Below are 23,160 nucleotides of genomic sequence, written 5' to 3'. Positions count from 1 at the left end.
TGTTTATTAATTTGTGGTTCACTGATTTTGTATTTATCAAAAGTCATTTATTACTGGCACAGAAGTGGTACTTTATTGGGCAACTTCTAGTTGTTCTATTTTTAAAATCATTACTATTTCCTTACAGGTATTCTGTACATTAGTTTTATTATTTATTTTACCTTTTTATAACTATAAGTCTTCTTTCGTTGTTGTTGGGTGCTGTGGAGTTGATTCCGGCTCATAGTGGCCCCATGTCACAGAGTAGAGCTGCCCCACGTGGTTTTCTAGACTGTAATCTTTAGGGGAGCAGATCACCAGGTCTGCCTCCCAAGGAACTGCTAGGCAGGTTCAAACCGCCAACCTTTTGGTTAGCAGCTGAGGACTTAACTGTTGTACCACCAGGGCTCCTTTGAAAGTCTTCTAGGTTCTTTAAATAAATAAGGCTTTTCTATGTAGACAAGTGAGCGGCCAGCAGCAAAGACACTGCACTTATACACCCTTAGTTCTCAAGGGTTATGTGCGATTCAGAAGTTTCCTTATATAGTAATTGGTCTTTTCCTAGGGATTCTTCATGCTTAGGTATTTTAATCCACTCCAGCAGGATGCTGCATCTTTTAGTTCATGCTAATGAAATACTTCTAGTATATAAAGTGTCTATTGATTTTTAATTGAAGAATTGTATTTTTAAGGAAGGCACATGGTATAATTAGAGAACCATGTGGAAGTGCAGTTGCTAAGTGTTCTTTCGATATACAGACATTTTAGAAAATGCGTTGGCATATAGTTTTTGAAACTATTAAGTTTTTGAAACTATTGGTTGAATTATTGCCCTTTATTTGATAAAATGAGGTTTAACTTTTTGAAAGAAATAAGGAAAGTATGTTGTGATTCAGAATACTCTGTAGCAGGCCTACAGAGGGGAGCAAAGACCTAAAAGATGAGAAAAAAAAAAAAAGATGAGAGGGTGGATTAACTTAGAAGAACTGTTGAGCAAGCTGACATGTTTCCTAATCCTTTGAAAAACTTTTGCTAGTGCAATGAAATAAATGGGTTTCCAGAGAGCCCCTCTGATGTTCCCATTATCATTTGGAATTTTAGGGAACTTCTAAAGAAGCTGTTTATTTCCTTCCAATACTTTTCTCTATTTCAAACTATATTTCAACGAGTAAGTAGTGGCTGCTTCCTTTTGGGTTGTATAAAGGTAAGATTGTAAAACTGAGAAAACTACTTCACACTTTAAAAGATTTTAAAAATAGATATGTAATTCATGTTTAGACTAATAAACCAAATTTTGTACATTTATTTTAATGTTTAAATAGAACTATATGAAAGTGCCATTTTTAATGTTAAAGATTGAATATCTGCAATTTCATATGGTACAGTCTAACATATATATAAACTGCACACCATTATGTGAAAAAGAATATTACTTGAACAAAGACTATATGAATGAATATTCATTATGTGAACAAAGAGTATAGCCTGTCACTTCATTGTGAAGAAATTTTAGTTTTAACAATTTGTTTGGATATTAATATTCCCAAGTACTAGTTCCTATGTCTTTCAAGTGGTTTGACCATTTTCTCTTTTATGATCAACTGTTAAGCAGTCAAAGTTGTCACATTTAATGTTAAATTGAGCCTTCTTTGCTATTTAGCAAGAACAACAAGAGCTTGACTGGTTTTCATAACTGACTCTTGTCATCTAGCTCAGTGGCCACTACCCAGCTCTACTAATGTACTGTTTTTGTTGTTGTTGTTTGTTTTTAATTGTTTTTATTGTGGTAAAAATACTGTGGAAAAACATTTTCCAGGACTTTTTTACATGTAGGATTCAATGACGTTAATAGCATTCATCATGTTGTGCAACTGTAACCACTATCCTTTTCCAGATTATTCTACCACCATTAACAGAGACTCAGATTAAGATTCCTCAAACTAAGATTCCTCCTCTCCCCCTCCCTCTCATCCCTGGTAACCACTAATAAACTTTTGTGTCTAACTGCTGACATACTTTTGTCTCTGGTTCTCCTCTTCTGTTTGGGGAGGGAGGTAAGGTATGGCCACTGTAGATTGGGATGGTAATATGCCTGTCACGGCTGTTAAATGACCTTCCCTTTGTTTTCTCTGGAAGAATGACTCTGAATGACTCAGTATCTTCTTGAAGTCATGATGCCATTTTGCATTTAGTCAATTTATCGGGAACTAAAAATGTTGCAAATCCTCAAATTTGTGAATTGCACAATAGTATTTATTCTCTCATGAAGTGCAGTGAGGTATAAATAACTTTACGAAAGATAAAAAATACTGCTGAGTTTAGTTTCAGATCTTGGGTTGACAAGGCATATTTAATAGTTAAGTGTTTTTCACATACTAGCATTGAATTATGTGTGATTCACACCGAAACCTTAGTAAATAAACTACTGTATTACAGCACTTAAATGACAGTATTACAGGACTTAAACAACTGTGTTGCAGTACTTAAATGTTATACAGTACTTAGAGGACTGTGTCACAGTACTTAGACAGCTGTGTCACAGGACTTAGATGACTGTGTCACCGTACTTAGACAGCTGTGTCACAGGACTTAGATGACTGTGTCACAGTACTTAGACAACTATGTCACAGTACTTAGATGGCTGTGTCACAGGACTTAGATGACTATCACAGGACTTAGACGACTATATCACAGGACTTAGACTACTATGTCACAGTGCTTAGACATCTTAAGGTCTTTTTTGATTCTAGAATTTGGGGACTGTAAGATTATTTTACTCTGAAAACAAGTCTAGAGTAAAAACAACAAAAATATACCTTCAATGCTTTGTCTTAACTATGGTTGTTATCAAACTGTCAGTTATTATGTGTTTATAGTATGTATTTTTTTAAACCTTCCTCAGATAAAAATGGTAGAAAGGCCTCAACTTGCTGTAGTGTGTGGACATTATGATTATTACTATGCTCAACTTGACTTGCTGAGGAAGAGGGCCCATGAACCAAGTTATCTCTATGTTCCTAAAAAGGACACCAGAGCTGAGAACCGTAACCAGGAAGAAAGCCGCAGTCCATCACCAGGCCAAGGGTAATGTCACAGTCTAACTTAAACTGTGGTACTCTGAAAATATCTTTATATGTCAGCATTCTTTATTCTGAAATCCTTCCAAATCCTCCTAAAACAAATAATCCAGGAAGAACTTCTACACTGTTCCTTTTAAACAGTTAATTCGTAGTTTCCCTGACCCTTTTTCGTCTCAAGTCTGATGTAACTTATCTTCCTGTTCATGTTGTTGTTTAACTGTAGGCACAAATTCATACTCTTGGATTTTTAATATTTTTTCTTCCTTCTAGTAAATTCCATTATCTGGGAGTGATGAAAATAGCAGTATATGTTTCATTTTCCAAAGAGATTATTAATATTAATCATTAACAATCCAATTACTATAATAAAATTATCATTTGAGACATTTTGAAAAGTTAAATATATTATTTTACTCAGCATTTGTGTTCTTGGTATTTTCAGAATATGCATGTATTAGAAAAAATAATAATATAGTTAAAATGTTTCTGTGGTAGATTTTGAAAAAGTTTACCACATAACAGAATTCTGCAGGTCTACAATATTTTCAAGTGTTTTTTCCTCACTGTCTGTGTTCCTGAGTCTAAAATAATTGTCACCCATCTATCAGGCTTAAAGACCGAAGACTGTTTTTGCCATCACAATTTTTTCTTCTGCGGTTGGAAATTTGCTAACGTTTGGTAACTGTGGCTATTTATTGTCGAAATTTTGGATGGATCATAAAAAACACAAAAGGCTATGTGAGGGCAAGTCATCAGACAGCCAATGAAAATTAGATAACTGTCTTAGTCATCTAGTGCTGCTGTAACAGAAATACCACAAGTGGATGGCTTTAACAAAGAGAAATTTATTTCTTTGCAGTAAAGTAGGCTAAAAGTCCAAATTCAGGGTGTCAGCTCCAGGGGAAGGCTTTCTTTCTCTGTCGGCCTTCTCATCAGTCTTCCCCTAGACTAGGAGCTTCTCCACGCAGGAACCCCGGGTCCAAAGGATGCACTCTGCTCCGGGTGCTGCTTTCTTGGTGGTATGAGGTCCCCCTGCCCCTCTGCTCGCTTCTCTCTTTTATATCTCAAGAGATTGCCTCAAGACACAATGCAATCTTGTTGACTGAATCCTGCCTCACTGATGCAACTGCCACCCATCCTCCCTCATTAACGTCGTAGAGGCAGGATTTACAACACATAGGAAAATCACACAGTACCGGGAATCGTGGCCCAGCCAGATTGATACACACATTTTCTGGGGGACATAACTCAATCCATGACAATAAGCAAGACTAATAAAAGAATGATTTCCTTAGAAATGGGTACGGGAGAAGCAGAAATTTTATTTTTAGAGATATTGAGTTCTGCTTTATGGTTTTATCCATCTTCGTAACATATATTGAATTTCCTCATGACCATCAAAAATTATGTGTTACATTAGTTCAAATCATAATATCCACATAGGCCTCAGTTAAGAAATGACAGTTATTTTCCATACCAAAAAATGCCCTTTCCCGTTTTTCAGCCACCAGGAAACGCACCTTCCACTCTTTGTCTAGATATGATAGCTGTCACTCTGTCAGTTATTTTGATTATACCTGCTTTTATCTTCCAGCCCTTACATAAAGTGGAGGATAGGTCCTTCTCTTCCTTATATGCTGCTACCCGTCATGTCATAAGCTCCACCCTGCTGCATTCCAGGATACTCCTCCTCCTCCAGTGACCTCTCCCCATTGTTCTATCACTACCAGCCCCCCACCCCTGCAACTCCACCTTCTCTCTGTTGGAGCCCTGATTCCAGGCCATGGGAATCAAGTCTTAAAATGCCTGTCTGGAGAAAGAGGAGTCTTACGGGGATGTAGTGAGAGGCGGAATGTCTTTTGGACAGCGCCTGGGTGACTCTGAAGTTTTTTCATTGAGATATTGTTACATGTACCAGTTAGGTTCAGAGAGAGGTTAGTTCTACACTAAGCCCTCATCCGATGCAAGCACTATCTGTGTCAGACAATAGCCAGACATATTCACTGACCCTAGTCTGTGTTAGTCCTCATATAACCCCAGAGAGATTATGATATTGTGCCCATTTTACAGATGAGGAACTGAAACTCGTAGACCTTAACTAGCTTGCCATTTGACATATTTCTAAACAACTGACTTATTAATTGTGTTTATACAATTGACTTTACAGTTGCCTGTTTGTAAACTGGGACTGCTCATTGTGATCTTAAAGGAGAGATTTCCGAAATGGAAGATCTGTCTTTGGAGCCCTAGAAGTTATCGATATTCTAAAACATTTTGTCACATAGTTTTTACTGTGATCCAAAGTGTGGTAGTTTTTATTTAGCAATCAGTAATTATAGAAATTCTTTGCAAGAAATTCTGTTAAAAAAAAAAAATAGATATATAGAATGTAGGTATAAACCTGAAAATGCTTCGACCAGAACTGTGCTGACAAAATACCTTAACCATTTTGAGAGACAGCTAAAGCATGACTCATTGATTTATTAAGCATTGGTGTGGCAGTAGGACACCGTCCTGCTCCAAGGCACCTGGTGTTAGTGCAGGCAACGGAGAGAGACTCTGAGTTAGATAAGGCAGGGACCAGCTGCAGGGAGAGAGACAAAGTGTGAGAACACCCGGGGTGTGGGCTATGTTTTCCGACATGTTGTAGACCACAGAAAGGCTGATACCTGCCCTGAAGAAGAATCGCTGGATCAGAATACTTCCCTGTCTCATCCTATCCTGTATTCCCTAATTGTTACTTCTTTCCTCTTGTTTCCAAAGATTTTCTTCTCCAGTGTAAACATGAACTTTAAACTCTCTTTGTTGAGCTTGGAACTTAAAACCGTAGGTGAATTGTGAATGCCATTTCTAAGCTGAAAACCTGTTTGTCAAATGAAGGTCTAAGAGTAGTTAAAATTTCTGTTCAAGCTGAACATTTTTATTTTATAAGGTCTGCTGAGTATCTGCAGAGGAAATTTGAAGCTCAACAATATAAGCTGAAAGTGGAAAAGCAATTGGTAAGCGAAACACCAAAAATGAGACGCAGTGAGTAATTTCCTAATAGTTTCTCTGTTTACAGCTATTCCTGGGTTCTTGAAGTTGATTCTATATGGATGGTCAGAGATTTCTCTCCCTCCGCCCTACTTTTTTTTTTAATAAAACCGGGGTTTTTTTTATGGTAGATATATATTTTAAGTTTGCAGTTTCAACCAGTCTTAAGTGTACAGTTCAGTGCTATTAATCACTTCTACCATGCTGGGCACCTGTCACCACTATCTGTGTCAAAAAACATTTTATCACCCCAAACAGAAACCCAGTACCCTTTAGGCAGTAACTTCCCACTCGTGTCTGCCCCATCCCCTGGTAACCACTGATAAACTTTCATCTCTCTGCATTTCTGTTCTAGATATGTCATATAGGTAGAATCATACAGCATTTATTTTTTCATGGCTGACTTATTTCACTTAGTAAAGTGTTTTCAGGGTTCATCCATGATGTAGCATGTATCAGAACTTCCTTTCTCTTTACGATTGACTAATATTCCAGTGTATGTATGTAGCGCATTTTGTTTATCCATTTGCCTGTTGGTGGACACTAGGGCTCTTTCCATCTTTTAGTTCTTGTAATAATGCTGCAGTGAACGTTGGTGTACAAGTGTCCGTAGGAGTGCGTGCTTTCAATTCTTTTGGGTATATACCTACCAATGGAATTGCTGGGTCATGTGGTAATTCTATGGTTAACTTTTTGAGAAACCTCTAAAATGTTTTCCAAAGTGGCTGCACTATTTTACAACCCACCAACAATGGAACAGTGTTCTGATTTCTCCACATCCTCAACAAAACTTGTTATTTTCTGTTTTTCTGATAATGACCATTCTAGTGGGTGTGAAGTGGTATCTTATTGTGGTTTTGATTTATATCTCCCTAAAAAAAAAAAATTTTTTTTTTTAATAATGACTAAAAAAAAAAATTTTTTTTTAAATAATGACTAATTGTTGTGGATTGAATTGTGCCCTCCCAAAATATGTATCAACCTGGCTAGGCCATGATTCCCAGTATTGTGTAATTGTCCTCTATTTTATGATCTGATGTAATTTTCCTGTGTGTTGTAAATCCTAAACTCTATAATATTAATGAGGCAGGATTAGAGACAGTATATTAATGAGGTAGTACACAATCTATAGGATTAGGTTGTATCCTTTTTTGTTTGTTTTTATTGTGCTTTATGTGAAAGTTTGCAAATCAAGTCAGTCTTTCATACAAAAATTTGTATACACCTTGCTATGTACTCCTAATTGCCCTCCCCCTAATGAGACAGCACACCCCTTTTCTCCACCCTCTATTTCATGTCCATTCAGCCAGCTTCTGACGCCCTCTGCTTTCTCATCCCTCCTCCAGACAGGAGGTGCCCACATAGTCTCACGTGTCTGCTTGATCCAAGAAGCTCACTCCTCACCAGTATCATTTTCTATCCCATAGTCCAGTCCAATTCCTGTCTGCAGAGTTCCTGTCTTGGGCCAACAGAAGGTCTGCGGACCATGACCACTAGGGTCCTTCTAGTCTCAGCAGCACCATTAAGTCTGGTCTTTTTATGAGAATTTGGGGTCTGCATCCCACTGCTCTCCTGTTCCCTCAGGGGTTCTCTGTTGTGTTCCCTGTCAGGGCAGTCATCGGTTGTAGCTGGGCACCATCTAGTTCTTCTGGTCTCGGGCTGATGTAGTCTCTGGATCATGTGGCCCTTTCTGTCTCTTGGGCTTGTAATTACCTTGTGTCCTTGGTGTTTTTCATTCTCCTTTGATCCAGGTAGGTTGAGACCAATTGATGCATCTTAGATGGCTGCTTGCCAGCATTTAAGACCCCAGATGACACTCTCCAAAGTGGGATGCAGAATGTTTTCTTTATAGATTTTATTATGCCAATTGACTTAGATGTCCCCTGAAACCATGGTCCCCAGACCCCCGCCCCTGCTACGCTGGCCTTCGAAGTGTTCAGTTTATTCAGGAAACTGCTTTGCTTTTGGTTTAGTCCGGTTGTGCTGACCTCGCCTATACTGTGTGTTGCCTTTCCCTTCACCTAAAATAGTTCTTGTCTACTATCCAATTAGTGAATACTCCTCTCCCTTCCTCCCTGCGCCCCCTCCCCCGTAACCATCAAAGAATATTTTCTTCTCTGTTTAAACTATTTTTTGAGATCTTATAGTAGTGGTCTCATATAATATTTGTCCTTTGCAACTAACTAATTTCACTCAGCATAATGCCTTCCAGAGTCCTCCATGTTATAAAATGTTTCACGGATTCATTGTTGTTCTTTTTGATGCGTAGTATTCCATTGTGTGAATATACCGTAATTTATTTATCCATTCACCTGTTGATGGGCACCTTGGTTGCTTCTATCTTTTTGCTATTGTAAACAGTGCTGCAATGAACATGGGTGTGCATATGTCTGTTTGTGTAAAGGCTCTTATTTCTCTAGGGTATATTCCAAGGAGTGGGATTGCTAGATTGGATGGCAGTTCTATTTCTAGCTTTTTAAGGAAGCTCCAAATCAATTTCCAAGTTGTTGTACCATTTTACATTCCCACCAGCAGTGTGTAAGTGTTCCAATCTCTCCACAGCCTCTCCAACATTTATTATTTTGTGTTTTTTGGGTTAATGCCAGCCTTGTTGGAGTGAGATGGAATCTCATTGTAGTTTTGATTTGCATTTCTCTAATGGCTAACGATTGTATTTCCTCATGTATCTGTTAGCTACCTGAATGTCTTCTTTACTGAAGTGTCTGTTCATATCCTTTGCCCATTTTTTAATTGGGTTATTTGTCTTTTTGTTGTTGAGTTTTTGCAGTGTCATGTTGATTTTAGAGATCAGACACTAATCGGAAATGTCATAGCTAAAAACTTTTTCCCAGTCTGTAGGTAATCTTTTTACTCTTTTGGTGAAGTCTTTGGATGAGCACAAGTGTTTGATATTTAGGAGCTCCCAGTTATCTAGTTTCTCCTCTGGTTTTTTGCATTGTTATTAATGTTTTGTATACTGTTTATGCCATGTAATAGGGATCCTAGCATTGTCCCTATTTTTTCCTCTATGACCTTTATCATTTTAGATTTTATACTTAGGTATTTGATCCATTCTGAGTTAGTTTTTGTGCATGGTGTGAGGTATGGGTCTTGTTTCATTTGTTTGCAGATGGATATCCAGTTATGCCAGCACCATTTGTTAAAGAGACTGTCTTTTCCCCATTTAACAGGTTTTGGGCCTTTGTCAAATATCAACTGCTCATATGTGGATGGATTTATGTCTAGTTTCTCAATTCTGTTCCATTAGTCTATGTATCTGTTGTTGTACCTGTACCAGGCTGTTTTGACTACCGTGACAGTATAATAGCTTCTAAAATCAGGTAGTGTGAGGCCTCCCGCTTTGTTCTTTTTCAGTAATGCTTTACTTATGTGGGGCCTCTTTCCCTTCCATATGAAGTTGGTGATTTGTTTCTCCATCTCATTAAAAAATGTCGTTGGAATTTGGATCAGAATTGCATAGTATCTATAGATCGCTTTGGGAAGATTAGACATTTTTTACAATGCTGAGTCTTCCTATCCATGACTAAGGTATGTTTTTCCACTTTTGGTTTCTTCCAGTAGTGTTTTGTAGTTTTCTTTGTATAGGTCTTTTGCATCTCTGGTAAGATTTATTCCCAAGTATTTTTTCTTCTTGGGGGCTACTGGAAATGGCATTGATGTGGTGATTTTCTCTTCGATGTTCTTTTTGTTGATGGAGAGGAATCCAACTGATTTTTGTATGTTTATCTTGTATCCTGATACTCTGCTGAACTCTTCTGTTAGTTTCCATATAGACTGTATCTTGAGTCAATCTCTTTTGAGATATAAAAGAGAGAAGCAAGCAGAGAGGAGAGAGACCCCATTACCACCAAATGGAAGAGCCAGGAGTGGAGCATGTCATTTGAACTCGGGGTCCATACACTGAGAAGCTCCTAGACAAGAGGAAGATTGATGAGGAGGACCTTCCCCCAGAGCCAACAGACCTCTGAGCTGGCGCCCTGAATTCGGACATCTAGCCTCCTAAACTGTGAGAGAATAAATTTGTTTGTTGAAGCCATCCACTTGTGGTATTTCTGTTATAGCAGTGCTAGATAACTAAGACACTAATGAAGTAGAGCATATTTTCATGTGCTTGTTGGTCATTTGTATGTCTTTGTAGAAATGTCTAAGTTCTTTGCCCATTTTTTAAATTGGGTCGTCTTTTTGGTTGAGTTGTATAAATTTCTTATATAGTCTGGATATTGAACCCTTATGAGATATATGGTTACTAAATATTTCCTCCCAGTCTGTAGGTTGCCTCTTCACCTTCTTGGGAAAATCCTTTCATACACAAAAGCTCTTAATTTTGGTGAAGTCTATTTTGTCTATTTTTTTTTGTTGTTGCTCATGTTATAGCTAAGAATCTGTTGGTAAAAACCAGGTCCCAAAACATTACCTCATGTTTTCTTCTAAGAGTTTTATGGTTTTAGTCTTATATTTAGATCTTCTACCCATTTTGAGTTAATTTTCATATATGGTATAAGCTATGAGTCCAACTTCATTCTTTGGCAAGTGGCCATCCAGTTGTCCCAGCACAATTTATTGAGAAGACTATTCTTTCTCCATTGAATGGATGTGGCACCTTGTCAAACATCAGTTGACCACGGATGTTTATATCTGGAGTCTCAGTTCTATTCCATTAGTCTATATGTCTATCATTATACCAGTACCACACTGTTTTGACTACTGTAGCTTTATAATACATTTTTAAGAGAATATTTTATTGTGTTTTTGGTGAAAGTTTACACAGCAAATTAGGTTCCCATTTAACAATTTCTATACATATTGTTCAGTGACATTGGTTACATTTTTTACAATGTGTCAGCATTCTCATTATTTCCATTCTGGTTGTTCTATTTCCATTAATCTAGTTTTCCTGTCTCCCCCCCACCCCCCACGTTCTCGTCTTCACTTTAGGGTAAATATTGACGGTTTGGTCTTGTATAGATGATTATTTAAAGGAATGTAGTACTCATAGGTCATATTGTTTATTTTATGAGCCAATCTGTTGTTTGGATGAAAGGTGACCTCTGGGAGTAGCTTCAGTTCCAAGTTTAAAGGGTATCTCAGGGCAATAGTCTTGGGGGTTCCTCTAGCCTCTACCAACCCATTAAGTCAGGCCTTTTTTAGGAATTTGAGTTTTGCCCTACATTTTTCTCCCATTCAATCTAGGACCGTCTATTGTGCCCCTAGTCAGAACAGTTGGTAGTGGTAGCTGGGCACCATCTAGTTCTTCTGGTCTTGGGATAGATGAGGCGGTGGTTCATGTGGAATGTTAATCCTGTAGACTGGTTTCTTCTTTGAGTCTTTGGTTTACTTCTTTTTCTTTTACTCCAGACTAGTACGGAATAATAGTTGTATCTTAGATGGCAGGAGGCTAGGTGGTCTGGGGGGAGCTTCAGCCCTCAGTTTCCCGTTGTGGGTCATTGGGGGCTCTGTTTAATAGGTACAGATATCAGACCTGTGAAACTTGTTTTTTCAGTTATCCACTAAAACAATTACAGTCAGATCCCTATCAGAATTGCCTTTGCATTTTAATAGCCACCTTGTTCCCTGTAGGGATGAAAGCCTAAGACTGTGGATCTCATATGCTTGGCTGGAGCTGGTTCTGTATTTTTAGTCCAATTTCAGGCAGTCAGGGAAGGATTTTTGGTCTCTGGGTTTTTTGTAGCTGCTTCTCTCAGGCCAGGAGAATGGGTTAGGAAAAGACAAAAAATAAACCAAAAAACAAGAAACAAATGGCAGAGCACTTCACTCTCTGGCTCAGGAAATTCCAATGTTAATGAAGCCGCCTGGGAAGGGGAGGGGAGGGATCAGATAGATAGGAGAGAGTAGCACCCTGGAATATAGACAAAGTTACTTATCTTGCTTGTGATGACTGTTTTATCTGAGATTCCCGAGGGGTGTGTAGCCTGTGTGCGTTGGCGGGGTCGAGATTGCCCCCGAGGGTCAGGCCCGCGTCCTGTGCTTGTGCTGTCTCAGAAGCTGTGGTCAGTTCCTCTGCTCCCAGTCCAAAGCCCAGCGCCAAGGTTCCCTGGCTGGGATGCCACACTCCAAGCTACAAAACCAGTCAGTGCCTCCTGGTGACTTCTCCTCCTGTAAGCTGCGTCGCTGCACTGCCTGCGTGCACTGGCTGGGCTTCCCCCGAGTTCATTTCTGGGGGCTGGGGCTGTATCCCGTGTTTGCGCCGTCTCAGGATGCCGTGCTCAGCTCCCCTGCGCCCAGTCCAAAGCCCAGCGCCAAGGTTTCTGACTGGGACGTTGGCTCCAGGCTCTGAAAACAGTCGTTGCTTCCCTGTGGTTGCTCTTTCTCAGTCTCTGTCACTCAGGTCAACTCTTTAGATCTGTGTTTGATGGTCACGGTTCATAGATTGTCATGTATGTGATCGATTCACTTGTTTTTCTGAGTCTTTGTTGCAAGAGGGATCCGAGGTAGCTTCTACCTAGTCAGCCATCTTGGCCCTGCCTCCTCATTGTAGTTTTGACTTGCAACTCTCTAATGGCTAAGGGGAGCCCTGGTGGCACCGTGGTTAAGAGCTATAGCTGCTAATCTAAAGGTCGGCAATTCAAATCCACCAGCCACTCCTTGGACACCCTATAGGGCAGTTTTACTCTGTCCTGTAGGGTTGCTATGAGTTGGAATCGACTTGACGGCAATGGGTTTTGGGGTTTGGAATGGCTAATGATCAGGAGCATCTTTTCATGTGTTTGTTGGCTGACCGAATGTCTTCTTTAGTGAAGTGTTTTTTGTGTCCTTTGCCCATCTTTTGATTGGATTATTTGTCTTTTTGTTGTTGAGTAGCTGAAGTTTTCTATGTATTTTAGAGATTAGACCCTTATCAGATATGTCACTCTCAAAGATTTTTTTTCCCAGTCTTTTGGTTGACTTTTACTTTTTTGATGAAGTCTTTTGATGAGCGTATTTAATTTTTAGGAGATCCCAGTTGTCTAATTTGTCTTCTGTTTTTCATACATTTGTAGTTGTGTTTAATAGTCTATTTCTGAAAAAAAAAAAAAATAGATGCCATAGTTTTGTCCCTATGTTATCTTCCAGGAAGTTTATGGTTTTAGATTTAACGTTTAGGTCTTTAATCCATTTTGAGTTAGTTTTTGTGTATAGCGTTGAGATATGGATCTTCTGAAAATGAATATCTAGGTTTTCCAGCACTATTTGTTGAAGAGACTGTTTCTTCCACATTGAGTGGACTTTGACCCCTTGTCTAAAATCAGCTGCCCATAGATGGATGGATTTAATTCTGAGTTCTTAGTTCTATTCTATGTGTCTGTCACTGAACCAGTAGCAGGCTGTTTTGATTACTGTGGTGTATAGTATGTTTTTAGATCAGGAAGTGTGAAGCCTCCAACTTCGCTCTTCTTCAATAGTGCTTTGGCTATTCGGGGCCCCTTTCCTTTCCATATAAAGTTGGTGATTAGTTTTCCTATTTCAGTGAAGAATGTTGGATTTTGATTGAGATTGCATTATAGCTATAGATTACTTTGTGTAGTATTGACATTTTCACAATGTAAAGTCTTCCAATCCATGAACATGAAATTTTCTTCCATTTATGTTAGGTCTCTTTTAGTTTCTTGCAGTAATGTTTTAAAGTTTTCATTGCCTAGGTCTTTTACATCCCTGGTTAGGTTTATTCCTAGGTATTTTATCCTTTTAGGGGCTATTGTAAGTGGTATTGTTTTCTTGATTTCTTTTTTGGACTTCTTGTTAGTGTAAAGGAACCCAAGTGATTTTTGTGTGTTGATTTTGTCCCTGCCACTTTGCTGAATCCTTCTATTAGATCCAGTAACTTTCTTGTGGAATCTTCGGGATTTTCAATGTATGGGATAATGTCTTCTCTGAATAGGGGTAGTTTTACCTCTTCCTTTCCAATTCGGATACCTTTTTTTTTTTTTTTCCAGAGCTGTAAGTAAACCTTTCATTTTTTATTTTTATCGTGCTTTAAGTGAAAGTTTACAAATCAAGTCAGTCCCTCACGCAAAAACCTATACACACCTTGCTACGTACTCCCAAATACTCTCCCCCTAATGAGACAGCTCGCTCTCTCTCTCTACTCTCTCTTTTTGTGTCCATTTCATCAGCTTCTAACCCCCTCCACCCTCTCATCTCCCCTCCAGGCAGGAGATGCCAACATAGTCTCAAGTGTCTGTCTGATCCAAGAAGCTCACTCTTCACAAGCATCCCTCTCCAACCAATTTTGATACCTTTTTTTCCTTGCCTTATTGCTCTGGCTAGGACTTCCAGTGTAATAATGAATAAGAATTGTGATAATTGTCATACTTACCTCATTCCCGTTGTCAGGAGGGAGGCTCTCAATTTTCTCCATTGAGAATAATGTTGGCTGTTGATTGTGCACATATGCACTTAATTATGTAGAGGAATTTCGCTTCTATTCCTATTTTCCTAAGAATTTTTGTCAGGAAATGGTGTTGGATTTTATCAAATGCCTTTCCTGCATCGATTGAGATGATCAAGTGTTTCTTTTCCTTTGTTTTATTTATGTGGTGAATTACATGGATTAATTTTCTAATGTTATATCACCCTTGCTTTCCTGGCATGAATAATACCCGATCATGATTTTTTTTTTTTTTTTTTTGACATTCTGTTGATTTCTGTTGGCTAGAATTTTGTTGAGAATTTTTGTATCTATATTCATGGGGGATATTGGTTTTCTTCCTTTTGTGTGTGTGTATGTGTGTGTGTGTGATGTCTTTACCTGGCTTTGGTATCAGGGTTATGCTGGCTTCGTAGAAGGAATTAGGGAATATTCTTTCCTTTTCCATGTTCTGGAAGAGTTCTAGTAGAATTGGTATCAACTCTTCTCTGAATGTTTGGTAGAATTCCCCAGTGAAGCCATTTGGACTGGGGCTTTTTTTTCTTGGGAGTTTTTTGATGACATATTCATTTTCTTTTTTGTTATTGGTATGTTTGGATTTTCTACTTCTATTTGTGTCAGTTTCTGTAGGCAGTGTGTTTCTAGAAAATTTTCCTAGGTTTTTTAATTGTTGGGAGTACAGTTTTTCTTAATATTCTGTTATTATTCTCTTTATCTCAGTTGAATCTGTCATAATGTCACCAATTACATTTCTTATTTTGGTTATTTGCATCTTCTAATTTTTTTCCTTTGTCAATTTAGCCAGTGATTTATCAATTTTGTTGACCCTTTCAAAAAACCAAATTTTAGTCTTATTGATTCTTCCTATTGTTTTTTCTGTTTTCTATTTCATTTATTTCTGCTCTGATCTTTATTATTTCCTTTCTTCTAGTAGCTTTGGTCTTCTTTTGCTCTTCCTTTTCTATTTGTTCAAGTTCTCAGGTTAAGTTATTGATTTGGGGCCTTCTTTTTTAATATATTCATTTATTGCTATAAATTTTCCTCTGAGCACTGCTTTTGCTGTGCCCCAAAGGTTTTGGTATGTTGAGTTTTCATTCTCATTTAATTCTAAGTATTTTTTTTAATTTCACTTTTTTATTTCCTCTATGACCCAATAATTTTTTTTAGTGATGTGTTATTTAGATTCTGTGCATTTATTTATTTTCCTTGTTCTTCCTGTTACTGATTTGTAGTTCTATACCGTTATGATCAGAAAAGATGTTCTGTATAATTTTGATCTTTCAAAATTTTGGGGGCTTGCTTTGTGGCCTAAAATATGGTTTATTCTAGAGAATGTTTCATGTGCTTTGGAGAAGAACGTGTATTGTGCTGCTGTTGGGTGGTATGTGCTATATATATATGTCTGTGAGGTTGAGTTGATTAATAGTGTTATTTAGATCTTCTGTATCTGTGTTAATTTTCTTTCTAGTTGTTCTCTCTATCATTGGAAGTGGTGTGCTAAAGTCTCCTACTACAGTTGTAGAACTATTTCTTTTTAATTGTTAGTTTTTAAAAATAAATTTTGGACCTCTGGTATTAGGTATATAAATATTTATTATTGTTATGTCTTCTTGGTGAATTGACCCTTTAATCATTATATAATGCCCTTGTTTGTTTCTTATAATGGATTTTGACTTAAAGCCTGTTTTGTCAGAAATTAATGTTGCCATTCTTGCTCTCTTTTGGTTATTCTTTGTTTAGTAAATTTTTTCCATCCTCTGAATTTTAACCTATTTATGTCTTTGTGTCTAAGATGTATTTCTTGTAGATGACATATTGATGGAGCATGTTTTTTAATTCATTCTTCCACTCTCTGCCTCTTGACTGATGCTTTTAATTCATTTACAATCAGTGTGATTATCGATAGGTATGAATTCACTGCTGCCATTTTTTTATATTTTTTGTGCTGTTAATGGTTTCTTTGTTCTTAATTTTCTGTGCTTAGTTCTTTTTGTATTGTGGATTTTCTTTTCCTGTCATTTGTTATTGTTGTTTTATGTTTATTGAGTCTTTTTTTAAAATGTTCTTCTTTATTTTGGGGAGTCATTTTACTGGCTTGGCTAGATTTATTAGTTTTCTTCGTGGTTACCCTCAAGTTTACCTTTGTCCTCCTATATTTAAAACAGTGTGTTATATCTTGAAATAGCCTTGTCTTCCTCTCCATGTGGGAGTTCTATAACTACACCATTTATTCCTCCTTTTATTTTGAGGTTTTGGTTTACAACTTAATAGTGCTAGCTCCCTGTTACCAATTCTGCATCTTTATTTTACTTTTGTGAAGCCTTTATGTGGCTTGGTATCTGGTGGTATCGTTGTTTCTCTGTCTGAAGGACTCCATTTACTGTTTCTTGCAGGGCTGGTCTGGTGGTTACAAATTCCTTTAATTTCTGCTTATCTGAAAAAGTCCTATTTCACCCTCACTTTTGGAAGACATTTTTCCTGGATATATGATTCTTGGTTGGCAATTTTTTTTTTCATCCCATTGCCTTCTTGTATATGTCATCCCATTGCCTTCTTGCCTACATGGTTTCTGACAAGAAGTCAGTGTTAGTCTTATTGATGCTCCTTTGTAAGTGAAATTTCGCTTTACATGACCTGTTCTCAAAAATCGTTTGTCTGCGGTTTGGAAAAGTTTGATTCTGATAAGCCTTGGTGAATTTCTTTTGGGGTCTATACTGTAGGGGTTCTTTGAGCTTCTTGGATGAAATCTTCTTAGTATGTGTAAATTATTTCATTTGGTATTGTCCCACATAACCCTTAAGCTTTCCTTATTTTTTTTTTCAGTCTTTTTTCTGATTGTACCTCAAACAAATTAGTATCAAGGGATTTATCCTCCATTTCACTGATTCTTCCTTCCATTGATTCAGTTCTACTGTGTCCTTCCATTGAGTTGTTTATTCCTGATATTTTGTTAAGCTTCTGAATTTCTAGTTGTTGTTTTTATGTGGTTTCTGTTTGTATACTGAGTTTGTCATTTTGTTCTTGTATTGTTTTCCAGAATTCTTCTAGGTTTTTTTCTGCGTTTTTCTTGATCTCTTTGAGGAGACTAAATATTAGCCTTTTGAATTCCTGGTCAGATAGTTCTATTATCAGTTCTTCCTCAGGAAGGTTTTCCTTCTCTTTATTTTGCTCACTTGCTTGAGCCATCTTACCCCGTTTCTTTATATGATTCGTCACTGACTGCTGTCTCAGAGGCATTAAAGTGTTACTTATTTATTTATGTATTTCTTAATTCATTGTTTGGTTACCCTAATTTTTTTGTGTTGTTTTGTTTTGATATGCCATGAGATTTGTTTCTTTGTCATTAGAATGTCTTTCTTCCTTTGTATTATTTTAATTGTTGTGTTTGTGGTACTGATCTATGTGTGACTTTGGTGGTGTTGTTTGGTGGGTGTGATTTCCTCTCACTAGTGGATGTGGTGGGTTGTACATACATGTGAATCGTCTGTCATTATGCATGTATGTCTTTCCTTACAGGATTGAGTGGAAGTACGAGAGCGGATCTCTTCCCCGATGTGGTGTGGCAAGTGTTGTGTGGTCAAGGTCCTTCCACAGCTTTTGTGGGACAGCGTTCTCCTTCCGTGTTGGTGTTAGCAGTTAGCGTGTCAGCTGGAAAGCAGGGCAGGTCATGTTCATTGCCACAGGGAGGCAGTGCTACCCAATGGAGGGGGTAGGCCCTCTGTGCACACATGAATTAGCATCTCTGTAGGTGGGGAGAAATCAGTGGGTCTCAGTGCATGTATAGTCAGCCTGCAGAAACTGACTGAGTGTGGGATGGGTATTGTCCTAGCTGGGCAGTTGTTGGATGAGGGCACAGAGACCACCTGGTCATCATTGGGCAGGAGTGCAGGTGGATTCCTGCCAATATGCACCAGTTGGTCCCTGGTAAGGGGGTGTGCCTGCCAGGCCATGCTGTGTGGTCATTGGAAGGGTGCACAGGGGGCGCAGCTTCTAGTCACTGGGCTGGAGCATGGTGGCACACCTGCTGGTTGCTGAGTGGTGGTGCGGGGTGTGTTTCTGGTCACTGTGTGGGTGTGGGGAGATCATGCCTGCTGGTCTCTGCATGGTGGGTGGGGTGGGTGTTTCTGGGAAGGGGTATGTTTGCCTGTCACTGGGCTGGGGTAGGGGAGCACACCTTCCAGTTGCTGGATGGCAGGTGCAGTAAGTACGCCTGCTAGTCTATAGTCGGACGGCATGGGTGGTGTGGGGTAGCGCTGCCATTTGCCAGGCGGGGGCGCAGTGAGTATGCCTGACTGTCAATGGGTGGGGAGTATACTTGCCTGTCACTGGGCGTGGGTGCAGGGGTGCTGTTGCTGGGTCACACTAGGCAATCAGGGCATGGCCTGATCAAATGTGGGGGAGTGCTCCACAGAGGCTATCTGGGTGGGGGACCTACCTCTATTTGTTACTCTGTGGTTTTACTATTCAGCAAGCATGTCCTGTCCAAATGGTCAGGCAGTGCCACTAATGAGTAGTCCCGTCCCTAGTTCCTGGCATTTTCCCTTCTCTTTGGTCTCCAGGATCATTGGAGCTCTCATCCTCCTTCCTGTACTTTTTCCCTTTTTAGATCTGGCTAGTGTTCTGCTCACCTAGTTTCATTCCAGGTTTGTTCCACAGTCTTACTGTCTCCTGTTGTAAATTCCGTGGAGTTGCCTTCCTGTGCTCCTCACCCAGGAATGCTGCTTGCTTTATCTCAAGATGGCCACACTGCACAAGGCTGGCTGGCAGGGCACTGATGACCTATAAATCCCCACATCTGCCGTTTTCATTCAGTCTCTCCTTCCACTTGGTGCTTGGTCTAATTCTTCAGCCTTTTGTTTGATGCTCAGGGTTCCAAGGTTGTCATCTGTATCCATTTCATTTGGTTTCTTGAATTTTTGTTGTAGAGGAACGTTATGGTGTGTCTGTCTAAGCTGCCATCTTCTATTCCAATCTTATAGTACATTTTGACATTGAAAGTTTGAGTCCTTCTATTTTCTTATTCTTTTTGAAGATAGTTTTAGCTATTCAGGGCCCCTTGCAATTTCATAAAAAATTTGAGGATTGGCTTTTCCATTTCTGCAAAGAAGGCTTTTGGAATTTTGATGGGGTTTGTGTTGAATCTATAGATCACTTTAGGTAGTATTGACATCTTAACAATATTAAGTCTTCTAATCCATGAATATACATGTTTAAACATTTAAGTTTTCTTTAATTTCTCTCAAGAATGTTTTATAATTTTCAGTGTGCAAGTCTTTCACCTCCCTGGTTAAATTTACTCACGTAGTTTATTCATTTTGATGCTATTTCAAATGAGATTATTTAAAAATTTTCCTTTTCAGATGGTTCACTGCTGGTGTCTAGGAACACAACTGGCTTTTTGTGTGTTTATCTTGTATCCTGCAAGCTTACTGAATTTGTTTATTAGTTCTAGTAGCTTTTTTGTGCATTTTGGGGGGTTTTCTATATTTGGGATTATGTCATCTTCAAATAGGAATAGTTTTACTTCTTCCTTCCTGATTTGGATACCTTTTATTTCTTTTTCTTGCCTAATTGCTCTGGCTACAACTTCCAGTACAGTGTTGAGTAGCAGGGGTGGAAGTGGGCATCCTTTTCTTGTTCCTGACCTTAGACAGAAAGCTGTTGATTTTTCTCCATTGAGTTTGATGTTAGCTGTGGATTTTTCTTAAATGTCCTTTTTCATCTTGAGGAATTTCCCTTCTATTCCTAGAGTGTTGAGTGTTTTTTTATCATGATAGGGCATTGGAATTTGTCAAATGCCTTTTCTGCATCAGTTGAGATGATCACATGGTTCTTTTCCTTTGTTCTATTAATGTGGTGTATTATGTTGATTGATTTTCTTCTGTCGAACCATAGTTGCATTCTTGGGATAAATCCCAGTTGGTTATGGTGTATAATCCTCTTAATATGCTTTTGGGTATAGTCTTCCCTAGGTCTAGGAGTTTCTCCATGTAGGGACTTCGGGTACAAAGGATGTTTTGTACTCCCTTCTTAGTTCTTCATTCTTGGTAGTAGGAGGTCCCTCTCCTCTCTGCTCATCTCTCTTTTTTATATCTCAAAAGAGATTGACTCAGGATACAACATAATCCTGTAGATTGAGTCCTGCCTCATTAGCATGAATGCCTCTAACCCTGCCTCATTAACATCATAGAAGTTAGAATTTACAACACATAGGATAATCACATCAGATCACAAAATGGTGGACAACCACACAACATTGGGAATCATGGCCTATCCAAGCTGACACTCAGTTTTTGAGGGACACAATACAATCCATAAGAACATCCTGTTTATGTCACTCTTATTTTGAACTGCTTGAAATCTCTAGTTCTCTTTTCCTACCATATTATGCTCCCGGGTTTGCTAAACCTTTACGGAGCTTTAATTTCACAATTACAATTTACTAATTCAGAAAATGAATCTAGATATCTCAAATGGTAGCATAAAATATTGATTGCTAAATAATTTGTTAGAACAACTCACAGAGCTCAGGAAAGCACTATACTTATGATTAGGGTTTTATTATAAAGGATACAAATCAGGACCAGCATAAAAAGAGATGCATAGGATGAGATCACAAAAAAAAAAAAAAAAAATACTGATTGCTAAGAATAAGTAACATAAATGGCTTTATAAATTTTCTTTAATTTTTAAGTGTTCCATACTTATTTTAAGGAAACTATACTTTTTTTATACTACACCCCATAAGAAACTCCCCAATCATGAGTTTGTTTAGTGATATAATTCATGTTCATTGGAAAAGGTCAAGGTCAAACCAGAAGAAAATGTTTCCAAAATGAAAGTATGTTATAAATTTTTTTGCTCAATAAATAGGGTCTTCGTCCATCTTCTGCTGAGCCAAATCACAACCAGAGAGGAGAGCTAAGAAGGAATGGAGAAGAGCCTAGGTTCCAGGAACTGCAGCTCAGGAGAAACAAAATGAAAGAACAGGTTAAAAACAGTCTAATTCCAGGGATATCATTGTGCTTGTATCATTGTCTTTTGTTCTTTAATAGGGTGTTACTTTTATTTTCTGCAATGCACCCGAGAGAGTCCTGTTGTACAAATACTTGTCGGACACTCTCAGTATGGAAAGCACGATGCTAGGTGTTTGGGACATACAGAGATATGTATTTCAACTTCTGAGAGAATGCTACATAGCTAAGTTCATACGGCTTTTTACCTTGGATCGATAAATAACTGTACATCATTAGCATATCTGGGATTATATATGAAAGTGGGGAATGTAAAGTAACTGTACTTCATTAATGTATTTGGGTTACATATTAAAGTGAGACATACAGAGTCAGCTTACATCATTAACGTATTTGGCATTATATATAAAAGTGAGGTCACCCCAAACCACTGTGTCACACACAGTGAAGAGTACCACAGCCGGAACGTTAAGATTGTATCCTTGGCGGCAACAGGTTTTTGTCTTATTCTATATCACATATTTTTTAAATTGTAGAATGCAGAGAGATTTTTTTTCTTAAATTGTTCACAGACATTTAAAAATTTTGGATTGGATTTGCTTTCCAGGAATATTGGAAGCAGTTAGAGGAAATCCGCCAGCAGTACCACAGTGACATGAAGGAAATTAGAAAGAAGATGGGCAGAGAACGGGAGGTAAGCAAATTCATTCTCCTAAATTAACCATTATTCTATCAATTTAGAAATAACTAAATTGAACAAGTATTAAGGCATTATCTTTCCCTAGAAATGATCCAGTTTTATCATAGAGATAGTCATGCAAACTTTTTTAATAGGAAAGCAGTCAGACCTAATTGAAGCTCCACTGTGTTATGATTTACTTAAAACTACATAAAATAATGAGAATATCTGAGATTTTCAGTTAGGGATGGCTAGGATTTAAAAATACTTGTTTTTTTATCTCCCTCATGAGTCAGTCTGTATGTATTTACTGAGCAGCTGCTTTATGCCCAGAACTGAGTTAGATGTAGGAAGTCCAAAATGAGTCTAATGTAAGTTCATGCTTAAGGGAGGGAAAAAAAAAAAATGACTACATTTATTGAATTCCATTTATAATGGGGTTGTCTCATATGCATGGGGTCAGGTTATAAAGTCAGTATATAAGGCAAAATTTGAGTGCAGTTGAGATGGTTCCTGAAAATCCCTTAGAAAGTCCCCACACTGGAAACTTACCCTTCCATCAGGCAGGAAGATCTAGAGCTGGAGCAGATTGCTGTTTTTTCAGTCAATCTCCAGATGAAATGACTGGTCTGTATTTAGGGACCATGTTCTTTGAAAAATACATGAATATTTAACACTAGAAACACCCTCAGAAGCCTGGAATGCTCATCCTATGAGACATCTCACATGTACCTAGGCTCGACACTCATGGAGCAGAACCGCCCACACTGCTGGGATTGGTACTTCTCTTTTTGCTCCCCCCCGACCCCAAGCACATATAATGAATTAATACAAGTTAAATAAGCATTTATGGTGCAATTCACTTGTCTGTGCCAGACTCTGAACTAGGGCTTTCACATACTTTTTCTCATTTACTCCCCTTAATGGAGAAGTAACTCATTCAAAGACACTTAGATATTAGATGCATATCAAATATTTAAATATGTTTCTATCTGACTCTAAAACATCTGCTCTTTCCAACATATGCGG

General features: G+C 38.3%; 1 protein-coding gene across 1 annotated transcript in view; it reads left to right on the top strand.

The window, feature by feature from the left end:
- The window catches only part of NEK5 (NIMA related kinase 5), a 164,092-nt gene that overhangs the window by 62,034 nt on the left and 78,898 nt on the right, over positions 1 to 23,160 (top strand). The window contains exons 11-14 of the mRNA XM_003412576.3: positions 2,882 to 3,063; positions 5,992 to 6,058; positions 21,352 to 21,468; positions 22,060 to 22,146. Of these exons, the coding sequence (XP_003412624.2) occupies positions 2,882 to 3,063; positions 5,992 to 6,058; positions 21,352 to 21,468; positions 22,060 to 22,146 (453 nt within the window). The remainder of the gene's footprint in view (positions 1 to 2,881; positions 3,064 to 5,991; positions 6,059 to 21,351; positions 21,469 to 22,059; positions 22,147 to 23,160) is intronic.

The sequence above is a fragment of the Loxodonta africana genome, chromosome 17 (assembly GCF_030014295.1).
Source record: "Loxodonta africana isolate mLoxAfr1 chromosome 17, mLoxAfr1.hap2, whole genome shotgun sequence".
In the NCBI taxonomy this organism is placed as follows: domain Eukaryota; kingdom Metazoa; phylum Chordata; class Mammalia; order Proboscidea; family Elephantidae; genus Loxodonta; species Loxodonta africana.
This window is presented reverse-complemented; position numbering and strand designations above follow the sequence as displayed.